Source organism: Globicephala melas, chromosome 20, assembly GCF_963455315.2.
Source record: "Globicephala melas chromosome 20, mGloMel1.2, whole genome shotgun sequence".
Taxonomy (NCBI): Eukaryota; Metazoa; Chordata; class Mammalia; order Artiodactyla; family Delphinidae; genus Globicephala; species Globicephala melas.
This window is the reverse complement of record NC_083333.1, coordinates 45,112,932-45,135,588: the sequence shown is the minus strand read 5'-3', so window position 1 is coordinate 45,135,588 and position 22,657 is coordinate 45,112,932. Positions and strand designations below refer to the sequence as shown.

At 59.6% G+C, this 22,657-nt stretch overlaps 1 protein-coding gene and 1 long non-coding RNA gene across 4 annotated transcripts; one reads left to right on the top strand and one right to left on the bottom strand.

The window, feature by feature from the left end:
* Positions 1-3,608: 3,608 nt before the first annotated feature.
* PPP1R9B (protein phosphatase 1 regulatory subunit 9B) lies at positions 3,609-19,970 on the top strand. Its single transcript, XM_030840236.2, has 10 exons — positions 3,609-5,497; positions 9,390-9,522; positions 10,837-10,957; positions 12,818-12,922; positions 13,960-14,095; positions 14,684-14,836; positions 14,947-15,000; positions 17,515-17,744; positions 18,056-18,152; positions 18,344-19,970. Exons 1-10 carry the CDS (start codon positions 4,124-4,126, stop codon positions 18,395-18,397), a joined length of 2,457 nt encoding a protein of 818 aa, XP_030696096.1. The 5' UTR covers positions 3,609-4,123; the 3' UTR covers positions 18,398-19,970.
* Positions 13,836-22,634, bottom strand: LOC132594112 (uncharacterized). 3 transcript variants are annotated; one of them, XR_009560285.1, is made up of 5 exons: positions 22,442-22,634; positions 18,028-18,216; positions 17,276-17,523; positions 15,541-15,652; positions 13,836-15,242 (listed from the first exon to the last, which is right to left on the bottom strand). It is a non-coding gene; the product is annotated as an uncharacterized lncRNA (long non-coding RNA). The 3 variants fall into 3 exon arrangements; XR_009560283.1 differs by having other exon boundaries at positions 13,836-15,652; positions 22,442-22,633; XR_009560284.1 differs by lacking the exon at positions 18,028-18,216 and having other exon boundaries at positions 13,836-15,652; positions 22,442-22,628.
* Positions 22,635-22,657: the final 23 nt, after the last annotated feature.

Below are 22,657 nucleotides of genomic sequence, written 5' to 3'. Positions count from 1 at the left end.
TTCTCACAACACTATGAGGTTGGTCTGTTATCTCCATTTTACACATGAAGAAATTTGTTGAAGTCCCTTAACTGGGCAGTGGCAGGTTGGAGATTCTAACAAAGATGGTCTGGCTGCAAAGCCCATGTTCTGCTCTGTTCCAGAATTGGGAACAACCAGGATCACCTATGCTCGGGAGACACACTCAGACATTCAAATTTGAGCAAGTTGAGGAAATTGGGGCTTAGGGAGAGGAAACAACTAGCCCAAGGTCACTCAGCAAATGGGTGGAGCTAGCGCTCGGTTCAGACCTTGTGAACCCTGGTCTCTTTCCTCCAAAACTGGTAAGTCACTTCCCCCTTCAAGTCTCAGCCTTCCTCATTCCCCCTGGGAAGGGGTCAGCCAAGGGCCGCTAAAGGCCCTTCAACACTGACATCCTGGATTTGAGCTCTCCTGTATATAAAACATGTACGCATAGGCAAGCCTTTCCAGCATCCTTGGATTAGCCCAAGTCCCTGGCAAAGGAGGACAGATGAAGGAGAGTGATTGGGGCAGGGGCCACTGGCTCACTACAAAACGACCAAAGAGCGGGGTCTAGGCCAGTCTTTGCTCAGATGACCCTAGCCACGGAAACACCACTTTCCGAGGCTGAGTCTCAAGGCCCCAGGGCTGGGAAGAGAAGGCAGCCTTGGCACCCAGCCTGGATGTGAGCCCAGGGTGCTAAGAGCTTGGGATTTATCACAAATCAGGTCTGTCCCTGCCTTCATCACCTTCATCACCTGTCTTTGCAGTTAACACCTGGTGTTTAAAACTATGAAGCCTCGGGCTTCCCTGGTGGCGCAGTGGTTGAGAGTCCGCCTACGGAAGCAGGGGACACGGGTTCGTGCCCCGGTCTGGGAAGATCCCACATGCCACAGAGCGGCTGGGCCCGTGAGCCATGGCCGCGTGTCCTGCGCATCTGGGATCAGAGGGCCCCCATCAGATTTGAGGGTAGGTGGGAAAACAGGGAGGAGCTTTATCTGGAGAATAAAGATTACCTCTCCCTATAGAAGCCTCCAGGCTTTTTAGCAAGAACTGGGGAAGGCACACACCCTATTTTCTGTGTTCCACACTTTCACCTCAGTTTACCCTTATCAGAGCACAGAGAGGCTAAGGGATTTGTCCAGCACCACACAGCTAGTAAGTGGTGGAGCCAGGATTTGAACTCTGGCAGCCTGGCTCCTGCGCCAGCTTTGGGAACCACTCTATTCCACGTCAGAGGTAAGGAAGGAACTTCCATTCAAAGACCATCAGGCAGCTCCACAAAGGAAAAAGTAGAGAAAGAATGGCTAAATTACCCTGGGAGATAAGTAAGGATCTGAGGATCACAGCCTGAGGAATGAAAATTAGGTTCACACCCTTCAGTTTGGGCGTAACCCTCCCCAAAGTAACCGCCCTCCTCACCCTCCCTGCAGGTGTGATTATTGCCTCAGGCAGGCAGGGACTGGGTGGAGAAGATAACAGCCATTCCCCACTCCTCTCACAGGCCAGCCGGCCTGGCGCCTGACCCCGGGGAAGGAGTGAGGTGCTAAAGCACTCATTGCTCCATAACAGCTTCTTCGGGAATACTGGCAGGGGGTGTCTTGCCCAGGAAATAACGATCCCCCTCGTTAGCCTCAGTCCTCCGAGCTCTGGGCTGGCTCCAACTGTCCTGCATCCCGAAGTACTTAAAAGAGTTTCACTCTTGGAAGTCTCAGGACAAGGGGGACTCAAGCATCCCGAGTCTAGTCCACTCCAAGCTGCTGCTGGAGATGTTGTTGGGGGTCGGGGTGGGGAGCGTCCACTGGGCCTGACTTGGTTCCCACCTCCTCCTCTCGTCCTTTAGAAGCTGGATTCCCCACCTGGCCAGAAGCATGGGCACTGACCCCTTGGGCTGGGACCAGTTAGAATGACTCACCAAAGGGTGTGGGAGATTCTGGGCGGAACACCCAGGGGCCTGTGCCCTCCCCCAATCCACACAAGAGCTTCTGAGGACACCGCCCAAACCCCCAACTAGGTGAGACTTCTGTCTCACCCAACTTCTATAGTGAGGTTGAGCGGGGGCGGGGGCGCTGTGGGTGGGGAGGTTCAAATCCCAGACTTGAGCTTGGAAACCCAAGTCCCAAACCTCCTGCTCAGAACCCAGATCGTTCCTCTCCGTTACCCTCAGGATTGCCAGCCTCAAGATCCAGTCCTGTGGTTCCTCGCCCCTCCCTGTCCCAATATTCAGGGTTCCCAGGCGGCTTCCCACACCCCATCCCCCACGCTCTTTTGCACGTGCTAACCAGTTTATATCCCACAAAACCCACACATATCCCAACAGTGGAGAGGTGAGAGGATTCCTTTCGACAGCCCTTCCAGGCAAGGGCAGTGGGTAGTGGGAGAGTGGGGAGAAGAGGAAGAGGATGGAAGGGAAGAGGGCGGGGGAGGAGGCAGAGGCTGCCGGAAGGCCCGAGATGCAGGAAGCAGCTGGGAGTGGGGGGAGGCTTTGTGCCTGAGTTGTTCTCTGGGTCCTAGGGTCCACAACGTTCATCATTTTCTGGGATCTGTGGAGTGAAGCCGTGCATCTGGATCTGTCATGGTCTAGGGGGTGGACCTTCACTCCCAGGCCCTGGCATCTGGGGAAGGGTAGAGGGCAACCCCAGGCCCCTTGTTGTGTATGTGGGGGTTGGGGGGAGCATCAAAACAGCTGCCAGGACAGGGAACGTATAGGTCACTGCCCCCCTTCCCCCTCCCTCCCCACACACACTTGCACACAGTGGCCAGAATCCTTTAGAGTAGAGATCCAAGCTAGAGCTCTCACTGGTGAAACTCTGGCCCGAGGCCTCCAGAATTCCTCCTCCAAAACTCCTTCTTCCTGTTTGAGAGGCAGGAGTGCTCTAGTAAGGCCGTGAAGACAGGCATACCACCCCCTTCTTTCCCAGCCTGGGTGCAGTGCAGGCAGGTGACAGGACACCCTCTTCAGAATGGCAGAGGGCAAAAGCCAGCTTCGGACTGCCACCTGGGTGATGAGGACCATCTCCTTTCTCTCTTCCCCTTCCTCCTCCACCATAAGGCCAGCAACACTGGGCCAAGGTTTCACGCGTTAAAGGGTGCAAAATGTTCCCTATGGGAAATTGTTAAAATGCAGATTCCAGGGCAATCTGAATTTTAAAAATTTTCAAAGTGAACTATACTAGGAAGCTCCGAGGACCTTGAAGGAAATGATCCTTTGCCCCTCCCCACTGTTCTCCCTCCACACCTCGGGTAGAGGAGGGCCACACTGAGACCACAGTGGTTGGCTTGCCAACCCCCAATATTTAGTGGGAGTGCGGTTATGTGGGTTGTGAAAAGCCACAGTCAGAGGTTGGGATGGAAGGGTTGAAGTGTACAAGCCAGCGTCTGGGGTCAGTGGAAGGCTGTGGCGAGGAACGGGCAGGGGAGGGGAATACAATCGCGTGGAGGGGAAGGGGAGGGCTCACAGGCTCCGGCCCCGGAAATCCGATCCCTTTAGGACCCAGAGGTGCCAGTCCCCAGCGGCGGCTGCGAGAAGGGCAGCCGCTTGGTCTCCGGCAGCCGCCGCTCGGGCAGAGCCAGAGAAAGACCGAGGCTCGGGGCGCGGGGGGGAGGGAGGGAGGGAGGGTAGTGCAGCGGCGGAGCGGCCCGGGCCGGCCGAGCAGCCATGGGCGCCCTGGTGCCGGGCCCCCCAAGAGCCAAGGCCCCCGGCCGGGGTTGGGGGTGCCGGGGCTACCAGCCCCGCTGACACCGCCTCGGACGATGTGAGCCGGCGCCTCCGCTGCTGCTTCGCGGGCAGGGCTCGCAGTCCCACCGGCCCCGGCCGCCGCTTTTCTAATTTGGGTGGGGGCGACCGTTCCAGGCCGCTCGGTCTTTGGTAGAGGGGCTGGCTGTCTTTGGCAGCTTGACTGGGGGAGGCGACCCACACAGGGCTCTCGGAGATATTTTTTCCCTTTTTTTTTTTTTAAAGCGAGGTTAACTGTTTTGAGCAGCTTGGTTTTGGGGGGAGGCTAAAAAAGGCCTTTCGGGGTTCCTTTTCTCTGGGGGAGGGGGCGGTGGTCCCGACTTGGCCAGCCGCCTGTTGGAAGGGGGGAGCGGGAAGCGTGGGGATGAGAACCCGGCTCCCCCCACTATGATGAAGACGGAGCCGCGGGGGCCCGGGGGTCCCCTCCGGAGCGCTTCCCCGCACCGCAGCGCCTACGAGGCGGGCATCCAGGCTCTGAAGCCGCCCGACGCGCCCGGGCCAGACGAGGCACCCAAGGCGGCCCACCACAAGAAATATGGCTCCAACGTCCACCGCATCAAAAGTATGTTCCTGCAGATGGGCACGACGGCGGGCGCGCCGGGCGAGGCGGGCGGCGGCGCGGGCCCCACTGAGGCCTTGCGGGCGCCCGAGCGCGGCGTGCGCCTGTCGCTGCCGCGGGCCAGCAGCCTAAACGAGAACGTGGACCATAGTGCCCTGCTGAAGCTGGGCACCAGCGTGTCGGAGCGCGTGAGCCGCTTCGACTCCAAGCCCGCGCCCTCCGCTCAGCCTGCGCCGCCGCCGCACCCGCCGTCCCGGCTGCAGGAGACGCGGAAGCTGTTCGAACGGAGCGTCCCGGCGGCCGCGGGCGGCGACAAGGAGGCCGCGGCGCGGCGGCTGCTGAGGCAGGAGCGCGCCGGCCTGCAGGACCGGAAGCTGGACGTCGTGGTGCGCTTCAACGGCAGCACCGAGGCGCTGGACAAGCTGGACGCCGACGCCGTGTCGCCGACGGTCAGTCAGCTCAGCGCCGTCTTTGAGAAGGCCGACTCGAGGACCGGCCTCCACCGCGCGCCGGGGCTGCCCAGGGCCGCGGCCGCCGGGGCGCCCCAGGTCAACTCGAAGCTGGTCAGCAGGCGGTCCCGGGTGTTTCAGCCGCCCCCGCCGCCGCCCGCCCCGTCGGGGGATGCCCCAGCCGAGAAGGAGCGCGGCCCCGGAGGGCAGCAGCCCCCGCAGCACCGAGTGGCCCCCGCGCGGCCGCCCCCCAAGCCTCGGGAGGTGCGCAAGATAAAGCCGGTGGAGGTGGAGGAGAGCGGGGAGTCGGAGGCCGAGGCGGCGCCCGCGGAGGTGATCCAGGCGGAGGTGACGGTCCATGCGGCCCTGGAGAATGGCAGCGCCTTGGCAACCACCGCCAGCCCCGCGCCCGAGGAGCAGAAGGCCCAGGCGGCCCCCGAGGAGGAGGCGGCGACCGTGGCGGCGCCTGAGAGAGGGGTGGGCAATGGCCGGGCTCCGGACGTGGCCCCCGAGGAGGTGGACGAGTCCAAGAAGGAGGATTTCTCGGAGGCGGACTTGGTGGACGTGAGCGCCTACAGTGGGCTGGGGGAGGACTCTGGGGGCAGTGCCCTGGAGGAGGACGACGACGAGGATGAGGAGGAGGGTGAGCCCCCCTACGAGCCCGAGTCGGGGTGTGTGGAGATCCCGGGGCTTTCGGAAGAAGAGGACCCGGCCCCGAGCCGGAAGATCCATTTCAGCACGGCGCCCATCCAAGTAAGTGAACCCCCTCCCCGCCCCCGCGCCGCCCCTGCCACGTGCACGCAGTCGCCCCCGCCTCGCCAGCCAGCCGGGTTTGGCAGGCTGAGTCAAGCCCTGTCACCCAGCCCCCTTCCCAGAAGTTACCACCCTAAGGGGGGCGTGGGGGACTTCCAGCTGTTTGTCAGAGGGGGAAGATTTTTAGGCCTGAGCCGGGGTGGCCTGCTCTGACCTGCCCTCAGGTTCCTGAGCCCGCTGCCCCGCCCAGCTCTGGGGCTCACCTGCCCTGCCCTGCGTGGGTCCTGGGACACCTGCTTTCCCTTCCTTTCCCAGACCTTCGTCCTCCAGAGGCTGCCAGAGGCGTGGGCTTGGGTGGTGGGAAGGTGTGTCTGTGTATGTGTGTGTGCGTGTGTATCTGTGTCCTCAGGAGAGCCTCCCCACTTTGGTCCTTACTCCACTCTGGGCTGGAGGAGCCTGGGGAGCTTAGAAACACCCCTGCTTTCCCCCTGCACCAGAGCTGCATGGGGGGATGGAGGAGCAGGAACGTGCAGTGGCCTGCAGCCCTTCCTCCACAATGTCTGTAGCCCTCACCCCAACTTTACAGAACTGAAAGAGGGAAGCAGGTCTGTGAGGTTGAGCTGAGCTGGGGCCATGTGACTCGGGCCCTGTTCCCCGGGGTGTGTGCTGGGCCAGCTCCCGAGGTGGGGGTACAGGGTTCCACGGGGAGCAGGCGCTTTCTGTGGGTTTTGAGGAGACTAGGCCTTCTGAGGGGTGTGGAGAAGGGAGGGGGTGAGGCTGGGAAACCCCCAGGTGCTTTTGCTCTTGGCCTTGGCAGGGCCCAGGCGCTCTTGCCTCATTCTCTGGGTGCCCTCTTTTTTGGGGACTCAGCTGCGTGTACACACACACACACACACACACACACACACACTATTGGTGATTGGTTTGTGGGTTGTGCCAGTGCCCTGAGATCCTCAGGAGAATGTTGATGGTGAGATCCCTGGGAGAATTAAGAACCACAGCCCTCCTACCACCACAGCCTTTCCTACTACCCTCCATTCTCGGCTGGCACATTCAGCCTAAAGGCTCGCTCTCATCACGCCAGGCTCAGCTGTGCCCAACTCCAAGTCTGCTTCGTGGGGGTGTCCAGGCCAAGGAAAGTCCAGCCTTTACCCCTCACCAGTCAAACCCTCATCTGTTTGACTGAAGTTTCCATAACTACTCCTGGACACTGAAGCTGCCCAAGTTTCCTCTCACCTGCCCCAGCATCTTAACCTCTGTTCCTCTCCCACCTCCACCCCAGGGGGCCTGAAAAGTGCTACTCCCCGCCTGGGCCAGCCCCTTCCCCCAGCTGTGACCTCACAGGCCCTTTCCCCTCCCCTCTCCTCTTCTGAAGGTGCTGGCATCCTGGAGGGAGAGAATTGAAGATTATGGGTGTTTCTGGGGACACTGAGGACAGAGGTGGGGACCACTGAGGCGGTCAGGACCTCCCCCCCCACCACCACCGGCAGTTCTCTGAGCTGTCTGATCCCCTCAGTTGGAGTTTGGTCTTTCAGCCCTGGGCCTCTGACTGTCTATATTTGACACCTTACCCTGATTTTTGGGTAGAAAATAGCACATGATTTGGAACAGTGCTCTCTGACTCCCTGGTGACTGTTGCTCGCCTGTGTGTGGGAGCCTGTGGTGTGGGGTGCCGCCTGTGCGTGTCTGACGTTTGACCTTACTGGGAATTTCCTCCCCCCACCCCCCAGTTTTTCCCTCTCTTTGCTGCGCCCCCTGCATTGATACTAAGTCCAGGTCTTGTGCCCCTTGGATGACCCAATTGTTGCCTTTACGGAGGCTTCTGCTGAGGACAGAGAGCTCAATTCCAGATTGTCACCTGGAGAGGGGAGACTGGGTCCAGGGCCCTGAGGTAGGCTGGGCACATGGTGGTGGGCAGTGGTGAGGGGTAGTCTGGGACCTCTGAGCCTGAGGCCTGGGTTTCCTGCAGGGGGCAGGATTTGATACGCTGAGAAAAGAGGGGAGGGCGAAGCCCAGGACAGGCTGTGAGGGTGTTATGGAGGGGTGTGTGTGTGTGTGTGTGTGTGTGTGTGTGTGTGTGTGTGTGTGTGTGTGTGTGTGTGTGTACACAATGAGGGTGTTATGGAGGGGGTGTGTGTGTGTGTGTGTGTGTGTGTGTGTGTGTTTACACAATGGGGGGGTTTTGTTGACCCAGGCCACCACATAGACTGAGGGATGAAGGGACCATCTCTGCTGGAGTAGAGGGTGAGGGTCAAAGGGACTCAGGTACAAAAGGGGGCCAAAGCCAGTTTGCCAGGTCTAGGCACACACCAGCCCCTGTCCCAGGGCCTGGGGCATATGTGCAAAGGGGACAGAGTCTCAGTGACCCACCCTCCAGTCTCATCCCGCCCTGTCACAGGCTAACCCCCGTGACCTTGGGCAGCGGACCTGGCATTTTGCACTATGTGTGGATGAGGTAGCCCGTCCCTCCCAGGAGCTTGGGGCTGCTGGCCAGATGTCAGGGGGGCAGCCCGACTACTGCACAATCCACAAGGAGCTTTTAAGGGTTTGTGTTCAACTTTCTCTGATGCTGTGAAGTTGAGGGCAGTGAGTTAAGTGACCACATGGACTCCTCCAGCTAGGAGCCCCCTTGTGGGAGTGGTGGGGCTTCGCGGGGGTGACACCAAACCAAAGCTGGGACACGAGAGTGCCGCTGCCGGCCTGGGTGCCCGTGGAGCCTGCTCCTGGAGGAGTGGGGCCCTGGCAGGGGCCTTGGGGGAGACGGTGCCCCACTTCAGCTGCTCAGGCCTCAGGCCCAGCCATCTGATAGAGCTGCTGCCACCCTTCGTCGCCCCCGCTTGGCTCCAAGTGGTACCAGCCTGTCGCTGCAGGCAGTGAAGCAGGAACACGTCATGGTACCCCAAATGGTGCTCATTAACCTCCCACCAGGGGCACCCTGCCTGGGCCCAGAATTAGGTACTCCTGCAGAGCCCTTGTCCTAACTTCTCTGCTCTTTGGAGGAGGGTCAGGCTGGGGAATTTCCCTTTCTGCTGAGAGACAGCAGAGGGGTACGGGGGACAGTAAGGCCGGGTTCGCTGTGGACAGTGTCAGAGGCTGCCACCTTCCCGCTCTCCTTGCTTTCTGCAGGGCACTGGGCCCAGGACCTCTGCCCAGGCCTCCTAGTGCCCTGGGGATAGGGGCGTACCTCAGAGAGCTGAGGTTCTAGAGGGAGACTGAGGCCTGGCTGTGCAGGCAAGGCCATAGGGGCTCCTCTGGCCTGCCCTCTCTCCATGGGGGTAGAGGTGGTCCTTCCTGCCTCCCTCCTCCACCCTGGCCTCCACTTCAGGTTCAGGTCAGCTGGGTCCTGGGTGCCCCTCTGCCTCTTTCTACCGCTCTCTCTCCTCCCTTCCCCCTCCCTGCGTCTCCACTCCCGTCCGCCACCCCCCAAATGTGGCATCCTCCAGCATCTCCTTCACTCTTTCTCCTCTTCCCCTCTTCCACTCATCCTGTTCCTTCCTCTCTCCTGCCGTCTGTGTCCGTGCCCACCCTCGCCTCTGTCTGGGACAGGGGCTGTCTGTCCATCTCTCTGTGACCTGGGGACCTGGGTTCCTGAGTGTGACCGTTTCTCCGGCATTGACCTTCCTTTCCTACTCCAGTTGGCCATGCTCATGTGGTCGGAGCTGCAGGGGAGTAATAATGGTGTGGATGCGGCAAGGCTGGCTCCCTTTCTCTCTCGCCCCACAGTTCCGGAACCAGAAGGGCCCCCACTCTGAGCTGGGGTCATTGCGGGCTGGGGGAGGCCTGTGTCAGGAGGGGAGCGCGGCGGGGGGCGCAGCCTGCCCGTTGGGCCCCCTCTCAGCGGTTTAGCGCTCGCCCTCCTGCGGGCTCCTCTGACAGGCGGCCTCCTCCCCAGGTGTTCAGCACCTACTCCAACGAGGACTATGATCGCCGCAACGAGGACGTGGATCCCATGGCAGCCTCTGCTGAGTACGAGCTGGAGAAGCGGGTGGAGAGGTTGGAGCTGTTCCCTGTGGAGCTGGAGAAGGGTGAGCCGGGCCTCCTGCGCCTCCTCCCCCGTGCCAGCTTCCACCCTGGACCCTCAGGCGCTTCCACAGAGACGTTCTGCTTCTACCTCTAACTGGGCCTCTGTCAGCGCCCCACGGCCCCACAGACTCAGCCCAGCCCAAGCTCCTACCGCCACCACCCCTGTCATGCTGCACTATGTGCTTCTGAAGTCATCAGGCCCCCCGGGAGCACTGGGGGCTGGGTCCTGGGCTGTGTGGGCCAAGCCTTGATGGGAGAGCGACGGTGGAGGTGGGGGGCAGGCCTGGGTGGAATGGTCACATCTAACTACGTCCTTGTGTACAGTGAGGGGGCCGGGAAAAGAAGGGAGGGGCCGCTATAAGAGCATTTAACAGGAAACCTGACCAGACTCGGGGGGATCCCCAAGGAAGTGATGCTTGAGTTGAGCCCTGAAGAGGAGATCAGGGGAGTGTGGGAGAGAGGAGAGACCTGGTGGATTCAGAGGGTGGGGGGAGAAGGGTGTGCAAACAAGGCCTTGTAGACCACTTTTTTCTAAGATGGACCGGAAGTCTTGCAAGGCCTGGGAAAGGTATTCTAGAGAGACCACACCAGGCTGTGCTGTGGGGTGAAGGGTTATAAGTGGATGGAGACGGGCCACTGCGGTGTGGACAAGACGATGGCCATGCGGGAGGTGGATGAACAACTTGAGAGCTTCTTAGAAGGTGGGATCGGCAAGAGTCGGTGGTTACTTGGCTTCCACAGAGGGTACGAGGGGGCGGGAGGAGTCCAGGTGGCTCCCAGGCCCCATGGAGGAGTGGCAGACAGGAAAAGCCTGTTTGTGGGGGAAGATCATGAGTTTGGATGTCAGAAGCCCGTTAGACAGGCGGGGGCAGCAGCTGTGGAGAGAGGAGTGGGTCTAGGGGGAGACAAAAGCGGGAGGTCTTGAATTGTAAAGGCTGTGAGCAGCGATGAGACTGCTTAGGGAGGGGGGAGATCATCCCCATCGTGGCTCCCTCAGTGGTCCTGTGGCCACCACACACCTGCATCTGCATCCAGACAGTACCCCTCAGCACCTCTGCTGCCCGTCTGTTCTTTGGATGGGGCAGAGGGCAGGCAGTGACCCAAGAGCATCCTAGTTGGCAGAGAAGAGGTGGCCAGAACCATGTCCCTTCCCCAGGTGTGGGACACCCCCACGTGGAGACTGCTTCTTGAGGTGAGGCCATACCTCAGCGTGAGGGTAGGGGATGGGGAGTCGCTCACTCTGTCCCCTGCAAGCCCCAGGCTGGAGCTCCTCACCCCACCCCCCTACCTGCTTCTCATCACCCTCTGCTTCGCAGATTCCGAGGGCCTGGGCATCAGCATCATTGGCATGGGGGCCGGGGCAGACATGGGCCTGGAGAAGCTGGGCATCTTCGTTAAGACTGTGACTGAAGGCGGTGCGGCCCATCGGGACGGCAGGTACCGCCTCCCCTTCCCTGATCAGCCATCATGTATGGGGCGGGCCACTACCTGTGTGGGCTCAGATGTTCGTGGAGCACTGCTGTGCCAGGTGCTGGTCCAGGCCCTGGGGGTACAGTGAACAGAACAGGCGGAGTGCTCGCCCTCGTGGCACGTGCATGCTAGGGGGCTGTGTGTAGGTGGTGTGTGTCCTGGTTTTGAGTGTGTGTTGGGCCATGGGGAGGAGAGCACGGGTGTGGAGGCTCTGTCCTAGCAGAGTACCTGTGAGCTTTTTTTTCGTTTAGCAAACACTGAGCCTCCGACCCTGTTGTAGGGCTGGTGCCAGGCGCTGGGGAGTCAGTGTTGAGGCCTTGCCCTCAGGAAGCATGCAGTGTAGTGAGGCAGATGGATGAGTAGTGGATACACAGAAAATGGTGAAACAGAGAAAAATACAGGGTGCCACTAAACCCTAAAACAGGAGGGCTTGACCTCTCTGGGTAACAGGGAAGTCTTCCTGGAGGAAGTGATGTTGGAGTTGAGACCCAAAGCATGAGCAAGAGTTAGCTAGGCTGAGGGAGTGGGGCAGGCAAGGCATTGCAGGCAGGGCACCGAAAGCAGGCAGGTATAGCTGGAGCTAGAGACCACAAGGGATCAGGTGTGCGGTGAGGCTGGAAGAGCCAGTGGGGGCATGCCAGGGAGGAGGCTGCTTCTTGCCTGTGTGCCTGTGTTTGGCCTCTGAGGCTGGAGGGTGTGAGTTCTGTGGGTCAGAGGGCTCAGGAAGACCCCCTGGAGTTACGGGCAGCCCAGTGACCCCTCTGGAGCCTCCCTACTGTGTGTGGATTGCAGAGGGGGAGCGGGAACAGCTGTAGGGCACCCCTGGGTTATTGTAAGTTAAAGGCTGATATCAGGGGTACCTTGTGGTACCTCTAAGCACAGACCCCTCCACGTGACAGAGGTGAGTGAGTGTCCTTGTGAGGACCGGGGTCATGATGCTGGAGGTGGGGTTGCCTCATTCAGGGAGCTTCTGTCTGCTGCAGCCCAGGTGGCATGGCGGGCTGGGGTTGGGGGGTCAGAGAAAAGGAAGGAAGGCCATCCCTGCTCTTTCACTTACCCCTCATTTGAACTTTCCAGAGCCTTTCCCATGGTCTCTCGTTGGCCGGGTGGGGAGTGTGTGTGCATGTGAGAGTGTCCCCACACGGGGCGTGTTGGTGTGAGCTGTTTACAGTAGGCTGTCTCCTCCATTTCTGTGTGGGAGCCCTGCGGGGAGGCCTGGCACTCTGGGGGGAGGTGGGAGTGGAGGAAGGAGGTGGCCGAGGGTCCCTCCCACGCTTTCGTCCCCCTCGGCGGCCTGTCTGGACCACCCCCATCTCCTTGTGTGGAGAACAAGGGCTTCCAGCACCACAGCTGGGGCGTGTTGGGGGCTGTGCACCTGTATGGGGCAGGGGGTGGCCCTGTGGGGCTGTGTGAGAACACAGGTCTCAGGCATTGGGAGGAAATCTGCAGACTCGGGTCTGCACGGAAATGGACGTATAAGACGGCTGTGCGCTACGTGTGCGCGGCAGGCCCTTGCTGCTGTGCATGGCCGTGATGAGCTCTGTGGGTGTCGCACTGGTCCGCCGAGTGTGGTGGAGGAGGGGAAATAGCTCGTGATTGTCATGGCAAGTGTGCTTGCCACCATTCCTGGTCCTGGATGCCTGGTCTCACTGCCCATGGGCCTGGCTGATACCTGGTCCTCCGGCCTCATGCATCTTATGCAGGCAGACAAAGTACCAGGTCCCTGTGGGGACTGAGCCTTGAGTTACTGATGGGAGGGGGGCCATGTCTACCCCAGCTCCACAGTTCGCCTCGTGACCCCCCCCTAACCAGTGTCACCTCCCTTAGGATCCAGGTGAATGATCTCCTGGTGGAAGTGGATGGAACAAGTCTGGTGGGAGTGACCCAGAGCTTTGCAGCCTCCGTGCTCCGGAACACCAAGGGCCGTGTGCGGTGAGGCCCGGGAGGGTGGGGGCGGTGGGCAGTGGGAGCAGACAGGAGGCTCAGCCCTCATCTGGCCACTTTGCCCAGCTGCCCACGCCTAGTGAAGACTCTGGGTGGCCCAACTTACAGAGGAGCTTTCACCATCTCCCTGCCAGAAGGAACTGCTGTGTGCCTATCCCCTGCCCTGTCTGCCTTCGCATCTCTAGCCCCTGACTGCTGCTAGCCACCAGCACTCAGGCTTCAAGGCCCGTTGTCCACCATGCCTCCACACTGGCCTCTTGGGCTTATTCTCCTTTCTCCCTGCCTGTCCTGACTCATTCATTGAAGATCCAAGACGTGCAGGGAGAACGCCATCCAAATTGCAGTTCATCCCTCCCTCCTCTCTAGCCTGGTGATTCCTGTGAAGACTCTCCTCCCTGGGTCTGTCAATTAAAGGGGTTGGGTTAGAAGCTCCCTACGTTCCTCTCTGGCATAACATTCAAGGACCACTCCCTGCCCCCTCCAAGAGGGGCAATGCCCCCAGAAAAGGGTGGTAGAGAAACAGGATGTGGGTGGCCACGGAGAGGAGGGGCTGGTGCCTGGAAGTTCCACTATTTCCTCTCCATCCTAATCTCTAGTTGCCATCATCCCGCCCCTTCCTGAAGCTCAGGGCCTTGGAGTGCACACAAGACACCCGTCTACAGCCCCAGGGTCAGCTTCGCCAATCCCCTGCCTCGTTTTCTCCCATGTGGTGGGGGAAGAGCTCCTACGCTGGCGCCTCCCGAACTCCTGTCCCCTGTGGCCTAGCCTGAAGTTTGGCTGACGTCTCCCCTCCCCACAAACTGGCCAGAAGGGCTAGTGGGCCTCTGCTTCTCCTGGGAAGGAAACCCAATAAGGGCCCCCTGCTACCCCATTCATTATTAACACTCTGCAGTCTCTGGACTCAGTTCTTTCATTTCACCTCCCTGGGAGGACCTGGATGCGGAGAGGGGAATACCAGCGGGGAGGATGGTGGCATTTTCCGGCCAAGGACAGAGACAAAGGGAACGATGCTGGTGCCTCCGCAGATTTATGATTGGCCGGGAGCGGCCGGGTGAGCAGAGTGAGGTGGCCCAGCTAATTCAGCAGACCCTGGAACAGGAGCGATGGCAGCGGGAGATGATGGAGCAGAGATACGCCCAGTACGGGGAGGATGACGAGGAGGTAGGGACTCCGCCTGGCTGGCAGCGTCATCGCCCCCTGGTGGCTTGATGGAGTATTATAGCCGTCCTCTGCCTCTGCCACTTTCCAGGCCTTGTGAAGAACCCCAGAGCAACGCTCCTATCCTGGGGGAGCCCCCAGTCTGAGGGAGGCGATGCAGACCTTTCCCTTAAAGAACCTCTAGTCTGATGGAAGAGTCACACCCTCTGTCTTCAGAAAGCCTTCCTGGTCCTACAAGAAAAACGTAGTTCCCTCTAAGAGCCCCCACTCTGAGGGGACCTAGTCTGAGGAAGGAGACAGTTCCAGACCTCAGGGGACCTGCTGTGTGAGGGGGAAAGCAGAGGCTGTTTCTTCAGGGCCCTCAGTCTCACAGGGGAATTACCCCTGTCTTCTGGGGACTCTCCAGGCTGTTGGGGGTAGACACAAACCATGCCCCTGGGTGACCCCCAGTCTGCTGAGGGCAGCGTGAACCACACCCCTGGGTGGCCCCCAGTCTGACATGGGCAGACTGCTGCTGGCCTAGGCCCCAGTCCTCAGGGCTGAGGGAGGTTGTGGTGGGCAGGGTGCACAGCCGCCTGTCTCCCTTCGCAGACAGGAGAATACGCCACTGACGAGGATGAGGAGCTGAGCCCCACGTTTCCAGGTGGCGAGATGGCCATCGAGGTGTTCGAGCTGGCAGAGAACGAGGATGCCTTGTCCCCTGTGGACATGGAGCCTGAGAAGCTGGTGCACAAGTTCAAGGAGGTGGGCAGAGGGGTCCCTGGGCTGGTGGAAGGCAAGGGCAGGCTGGTATCCAGCCCCGCAGTACTGCCTGCCCCAGCCCGAGCTGAGTGCCTGTGCCCCTGCCCCCACAGCTCCAGATCAAGCATGCCGTGACCGAGGCGGAGATCCAGCAGCTGAAAAGAAAGGTAAGAGCGGCGGGGAGTGGGGGTGGGGCGCTGGGGGAACGACCCCTCCACCCTCACACTGCACACGCTGGCCCTTGCCCTCCACCCACAGGTGCGTGCAGAACCAGCCGCTCTGAGGTGAGGGAGGGTAGCGTTAAGAGCACAAGCTCTGGACCCATCTCTCCACCACTCACTTGCTGCTCTGGGTCTCATTCTCCTCACCTGTAAAACGGGTTGATAACAGTGCCAACACCGTAGGATCACTGTGAGGATAAAATAGAATAATACGCGTAAAGTCCTTAGTACAGTGTCTGACACATAGTAGGTGCTCAGTAAAAAGTTGTGCTGTTAGCCGTCAGCATTCTAACAGCTGAACGTGGATGTCTTCACGTTCACGCAGTCCCACACGTGTCCTCTACACACAAGCCCAGCGGTAAACGTAAACCATCCAGGGGTCCAGGCACGTGGTACCCACAGACTCACTCACCCAGACACCTAGAGACACCCACTCTGCTCAGACATAACACGGGGACAACGGACCCATGCTTCACATGGCAATACCTCTGTGTCCGTCTGCTGTGTCCGTCCGCTGTGAGACACAAGAAGAGTGTCACAGGACGTGCGCATTCTCACAGAGATGCTGATGCTACCAGTTGGTGCACACACGTGACATCTACAAACACACATGTGCTATGTACAGACACCCACATGAGCACACTGGGTGCCCACACCCTCACAGGCATAGATACACAGACTTCTGATACACAGTCTGTACTGGGTCCCTGCTGGGCCTGGACATTAGGAGTCCCAGTTCCCCTGGGGCTTCCAGTGTGGCAGGGAGAGGCAGGGGCACATAGGGACTGTGCAGACATGGTACACACATGTGCACTCCCACATGTGGGCTTAGACCAGCACACCTGGAGAGAGGAGAGCGTGAAACAGCCCCAGGGGGAGGGCAGGGTTTAGATGACTGAGGCAGGGGAAGGGCATTCCTGGCAGGGAGACCAGCGTGAGCTTGGAGGCTGGCTTTGGAAGGAGGCCCACAGGCTGTGGCAGCCGTTCCCGTGGGGGAGAAGTGGGAGACAGCTGGACTGCCAGGGTGGGCTACGCTTGCAGTGTCCTGACACCCTGCTAAGGGCTCCAGCCTTGATTCTTTGGCCGTATGGGGCCACGAGGGGGAAGGTCACTGCCGACAAAGTGGGAGGCGTGGGGGTGAGCAGGACTTGGAGGCCGGCGAACCAGTTAGAAACCCGGGGGATGTCCCGGCAGGGATGGGCAGGGCTGCCCAGGGCACAGGCAGAGGGAATGGATAGGAAGGGCGGGTTTGAGTTGCATTTTCTAGGGTGAGGTGACAGGCCTTGTTCCTGGGTAGATGCGGAGCATGAAGGGGAGGAGCTGCTGGGCGCCTTCTAAGTGCTCAGCGCCATCTAGGACCTGTGATGGGCGAAAGCAGATTTGATCCTTGCCCTTGTGCGGCTTAGAGTCTCTGCACCGACACTGGTATCACAGAAGCTGACCCGGGCTCTAGAGGAGAGGACAGGGCCGCTGAGCTACAGCCAGCAGAGCCTGACGCAGCCGGGCTGTGTGTGGGCTGTGCTGTCAGAGGGGAATCACGGGAGACTTCTAGGGAAGTGATGCACCAAGGAGAGGGCCTAAGGGTGAGCTAGTGGGAAATGACGAGGCGGTGGGAGGGTAGGTGTGGGCATTCCAGGCACAGGGAACGGGGAGGCAAAGGCCCTGCAGCAAGAGGGAATGTGGCAGGTCTGAGGATGTGCACGAAGGCCTGTGTGGCTGGGACACAGAGGGCAAGGGGTGTTTGCAGCCAATGAGGTTTGAGGGGCAGGCAGTGGGGCTTGAAGCTGAGCCCTGGGGTGGCAGTGAGATGACGGCACCTTTGGATGGAGGTGGGCTAGTCAGAAAAGGAGGAATAGGTTTGTGTGGGTGGGGGCAGGGTGCCTCTGAGGAGCTGGGAGTAAATCTGGGCTGGAGGTGCGGGGCTCAGTACACAGAGGTGGTGAAGGAGGTGAGTAGAGAGAGAACAGAGTCCCCAGGACTGGGCTGTGGGCGCTGGGAGGTCTGCACTGGGGTGGCCAGGGAGCTGGGAGAGGAGCCAGGACTGTTGAGGAAGCCACAGAAGCCAGGGCTGCAGAGAGGGGATAGAGGGCAATGGTGACCCTCACCTGCCCTGCTCCTTTACCTCCACCATCTCACTGCAGCCTCTGTGAGCTTGGCAAGGAAGGAATCACTCCTGCTTTACAGATGGGAGGACTAAGGCTTAAGACAGAAGTGGCCTTACCCCAAGGCCCCGAGCTAATCAGCGATGATCCTGGGCCTCCGGCCTTCTAGGAGTGTGGCACGTGTCAGGGCCCCTGGCTGGGAAGGCTGAGGTTGTGGTCCCACCTCGTCCCTCTCCAGCATTCGGTTCTCAGGCCCAGCCAAGGAGAGTCAGTAGCTGGGGGGCAGTGGGCTCCGTATCTGCGGGAATCATCCAGCGACTCTGGCCCCCGCCAACCCAGGGGTGTTTCTTCCTCTCAGCTGCAGAGCCTGGAGCAGGAGAAGGGGAGGTGGCGGCTGGAGAAGGCCCAGCTGGAGCAGAGTGTGGAGGAGAACAAGGAGCGCATGGAAAAACTGGAGGGCTACTGGGGCGAGGCCCAGAGCTTGTGCCAGGCCGTGGACGAGCACCTGCGGGAGACCCAGGCCCAGTACCAGGCGCTGGAGCGCAAGTACAGCAAGGCCAAGCGCCTCATCAAGGACTACCAGCAGAAGTACGTGGCTGGGGCTGGGCTTCCTGGGCCTAGGGGGGCTGAGAGGCCTGTGGTGGCCTTCCCTCCCCACCCCAGCCAAGTCGGGAGGCAAGGAGCACAGAAGTTGGAGGGCCCTGTGGTGGGGATGCCCGGGTTTGTAATGACTGGGCCCCAGAGGCTTTGGGAGGAGCTGGGACCTCCCGCCCTGAGGACAAGGAGCCGGCAAAAGCGGCCCAGGTGGAGCCGAGGACGGGGCCGAGGACCCTGAGACGCTCTGGATGGAAGCTAGACCAGACCCCCTTACCCACTGTCTGTCTCCCACTGGTACCCAGGGAGATTGAGTTCCTGAAAAAGGAGACGGCACAGCGCCGGGTTCTAGAGGAGTCAGAGCTGGCGAGGAAGGAAGAGATGGACAAGCTCCTGGACAAGGTAGGCCCAGGGGTGCCCTAGGGGCAGGCAGGTCAGCCCCCCTCTGGCACACACCCTGTGGATCCTGCAGGGAGAGAGAGGAGTCATGCTGCTGGCTGGGAGCTCAGGGTCATGTCTCCTTCAGGGGGGCCCGAAGGGCAGGGACCATGCCCAGCGCCCAGGCCTGACTCCCTCTCCCCTTTGTTTTTCAGATCTCGGAACTGGAAGGAAACCTGCAAACACTGAGGAATTCCAATTCTACTTAACAGGAATCATTCCTTGACCGGACAATAATTAATCCCCTCCCATTGTCCTCCTCCCTCCCCTGTCCTCAATACTTCACCCCGCCCCCTACCAGCCTGGGGACAGGTGCCCCGACTCCCCCACCCCTCCACCCCACCTCCCCCAGCTTCAGGGACCAGAGGGCCCATATTACAGGCCCCCTTAAGGTGGCCCCGGGCAGACAGGTGGCTGGAAGGATGGCCTCCTTCTAGCCTTTGGGGCTGAGGCACAGAGGCCATGGGATGCCACGGGCTGGCCTGGGTGGTGGATGGACACGAGGACCTGCAGACCAAACTGCCAGACGTTACAACCTCCAGCCTTTGTCTCTGGACTGGAAAGGGGCCGGGGGCTCTCCCAGCATCTCACCACCTGGAGGCTGCTCCCTGCTCACGGGGCTCCTAGGCGGCCCCTGGGCCTCTTGACTTGAGTCTACCTTCCTGTCCCTTCCCCGCTCCCCCGTCATCGTGCTGTTCTGTTGCATCCTGACCCTCCTGCTGGGAGGGGTTGCCTCTACACCTCTCCTCCCATCCCTGTCTGCCCTCCCAGGATGGGTAGCGTCTACCCAGAGCCTGGAGGCTGGGCCTGGCCCTGCACTGATTTCTCACGTATCCTGCGTGAAAAGGGGAGAGTCCGGGACACCTGATGTCCAGCTCCCTCTTTGCTCGGGGCAGCAGCCCTCAGTCTCTCCTTGTGCCTCCCCTCCCCCAGGTGCCAAATAGCCATAACCTCTTCCTGGAACTGTTCCGCGGCCTCTTTGGGGACCAGGTTTCCTGGCCAAGCTTGGGAATGAGCGGGAGGACAGGAGGTCAGCTTAGGGGGCCTGGTTTTAGGCAAGGGGAACATTTGTCACTGGAGAGCCAGGCCCTGTCCTACCCTACGCAGGGCCACACCTGGAAGCCTTGTACCAACATGGCAGAGTTTCAGCCTCACCCCACCCACACCCACAGTTTTCCAATGTTTTGACTGGAGGGCAAAATTTTACTACTTTTCATCTTTTTGGAGACCAGGGCTGCCCTGCTGGCAGCCTGCTTTCTAAGTGAAATCGACTCCGTTTCCCCACTTTAACCCCAAATTGGGGCTTGGACCAAGGGAGGTGAGACCCTCACCCCAGGTCCCCTCCCCTTTCAGATGACATCTCTCATTCTGCCTCTTCCTCATGCCCCTGCCTCAGCCTGGGTTTTTGTTCTTTTTTTAAAAAACGACGCTTGTTCCATCCATTTTGGCTTTTCCTCGTCCCCTGTAAATAGACCATGCCATCGATCAGTATTTCTCAGCACCCACTTCCTGCCCCCAGACGTGCGCCTACCCCCGAAGGAGCTGGCTGTCTCAGTGCCTGGGCCCGTGCACTTCACCTCCTCGGCCTCAGCAGATGGAGGGGGCGGGGCTGGGTGGGCGGGGCCGTGGGGGGGTGCTTCTGGTTTCTCCGGCCGGGGCCACCTCTGTCCCGCCTTCCACAGGACTGCGTCTCTGTATATAATATATATATGTATGTATTGTTCCCGGTTTTGTACGGACCATGCCCTCTGTCAGGTCGTCCCCATAAAAGCAGCCCCCAGAGCCTTGCTGCCTGGTTTCTTGATTCGCAGGAGGGGGTGGGGGGCAGAGATGCCAGTCTGAGCCCAGTGGTCTCCCGCTAGTGCTACCTCTGACCCTGAGGATCTTTATACTGAGAACGCTTGTTCCCGCAAACTCCATCTGCCACCATCCCCCCACCGCCCCCCATCCCTTCCGGGCAGGGCTGGCGTTTCTAGAGCTTTCCTTAGGCTCATCGCTTTCCTCTTTTTCAAGGTCTCTGATGGAATTCAAAGGATGGGTTAGATATAGTAAGGTGAACCCTGAGTCCCTCCCCTGAGACGTGTAACCTGATGGGGATACCCAGCCCCTAGTTTTCTGGAGGTGCAGCTGGGGGTGGGAGATGATATGTCAGAGCAATTTTGTCGCCTGGGTTCTAGAGATTCCCTCTGGCAGTAGCCAGAGAGGCCTTAAGTAGTCCTAGACCTCTGCTCTGTGCCAGCAGGTTTGGTTGCTAACTCGCCAGTTCTAATACCAACGGGTCTGGGAGTCCAGATGCCAGGGTTCCAGGGACAAACTTCAGTGAAATCCCAGACAGAGATGAGAGCAGGGGGCAGTGGGGCCTCTCCTTGCTCTGGGAGCTGTGTGCTATGTGTGAGAAAAAAGTACAAGACACTTGTGTTCAGTGGCCCGGCCACCAAGAGGATTCTCACAGTCCCCTTTGCCCTAAAGAATGGAAGTCCCAACATTAGGGCCCTTCAAAGTCACTTTGGTGGGTCCCTGACAAACCCGAGACAAGTGGCCTCTACCAGAACTCCCAGTGGCAGTCGGCTCCTGGGGTGGCCACTCCCTTCTGGATGGCTCTGTCACACAAGTCTCCTTCATGTCAAGCCAAATTCTGGCTTCCCATAGCTTCATTCCAAAAATCCTAGTTCTACACCTCAGGGCCATATATAACCAGTCCAATTCTGCCACCCACCTAAGATCACCTGGGAACCTGGAGATGGTGGCCATGCCTCTAGGCGTTTTCTCTTACAAGTGGATCTTCCTTGGAACACTGCTGGGAAGACAAATCCAGGTGGCTGAATCCCAGGATCAGAAACCACCAAACCACAAGGTCACAGGTCATATCTCCAGAGTTACAGGTGACTTGGGCCCTGCTCAGGCAACCTGGCCAAGAAGACCCAAGGAGGACTTCCCTGGTGGCAGAGTGGTTGAGAATCCGACTGCCAATGCAGGGGACCCGGGTTCGAGCCCTGGTCCGGGAAGATCCCACGTGTTGCGAAGCAACTAAGCCCATGCGCCACAACTACTGAGCCTGTGCCCTAGAGCCCATGAGCCACAACTGCTGAGACCGCGTGTTACGACTACTGACGCCTGTGCACCTAGAGCCTGTGCTCCGCAACAAGAGAAGCCACTGTGATGAGAAACCCACGCACTGCAACGAAGAGTAGCCCCCACTCGCCACAACTAGAGAAAGCCCGCACGCAGCAACGAAGACCCAACGCGGCCAAAAATAAATAAATTCATTAAAATAAAAAAAAGGTCCCAAGGAGTGAAGTGGCTGGATCTTCCTGGGTGGTGAGGCAGACACGGGGGTTGTGATGAGGGCTTCTGTTGATCTGACCAGAGCAGAGCATCCAGGGTGGGGTCCTGCCCCCGTCTGTCCTGTGTATTAGGTGAGGGGCTTGCACCCCGTATGTTCCAAAAGGTGGAATCCCTTTGGAAAGTAGCCCAAGTCAAAGCCTGAGTGTGGTGCGTGGCTGGGGACGGTGTGTGTGGCTTTGCGAGTTCCTCAGGCCTGAGAGGTGACTCACCTGTGAGCTATGTCAAGTAGCCATGGGCAAGCCTGTGTGAGGCGTTACCCCAGCCCTGCCCTGCCCCCTCCCCAGTTCTTAGGAGCTTGCGTAGGTTTGCCACAGCCCCAACATTCGCCATAAGGGAGGGAAATCAGATGAGGGGAGTTTCCCAGCTCCCAGAAATTTAGGGGGTCCTCCTGAGTCTTATGGTCTATAGGCACCCTCCCATAGAATGTGCCCCCAACATTGACATTACATACCTATCATCTGCCCACTCCCTACGGGGGCTATATAGTCAATCCCTCACTCCAGCCTACCACCCAGATTTCACCAAATGCCCACAAACTGTGTTTCCCAGACACAGCCCCGATAACACCTCCAGAGTCACCACTCCCTCCCCAGATCTCCACAGTCCAGCCAGCAACCCATGGCTGCCAGCAGATTCTAAAGACACCCAGAGATGCCACAACTCCCACGATCTCATTGGATCTTCAGCCCCTAAAGGTTATGAATTCTGTCCTTACCCATGGTCCTAAGACCATCCGGGCTCAACATGCCACCTCCCAGAGCCCCTCAGAGACCTGGGACTGCAGAGACTTTGGCCATCGGGGAACTCTATCCCTACAGACTGCACACTGCTCCCCTGGGCTCTGGACCCCCTTGCCCAACCTCACCACTTGCTCTTGAACAGACAAAGGGGGTAACAGAAACACCTACCTCATGGGTTTATCGTGAGGGTGACATAAATCATCTGAGAAAAGTGCCTAGCACAGTGTCTGGCATCCCCTGCACCATCTCGGGACCGTAGCTAGCTGTTGATTATCGTATTCTCTCCCCTGGCTGGCCTGCCACCACCTCCAGCTCACCAGGTCCAAGTCTGACCTCATCCCCCCACGCCCCCTCCACCTACGGGGCCTCCAGCCAAGGCCTGCA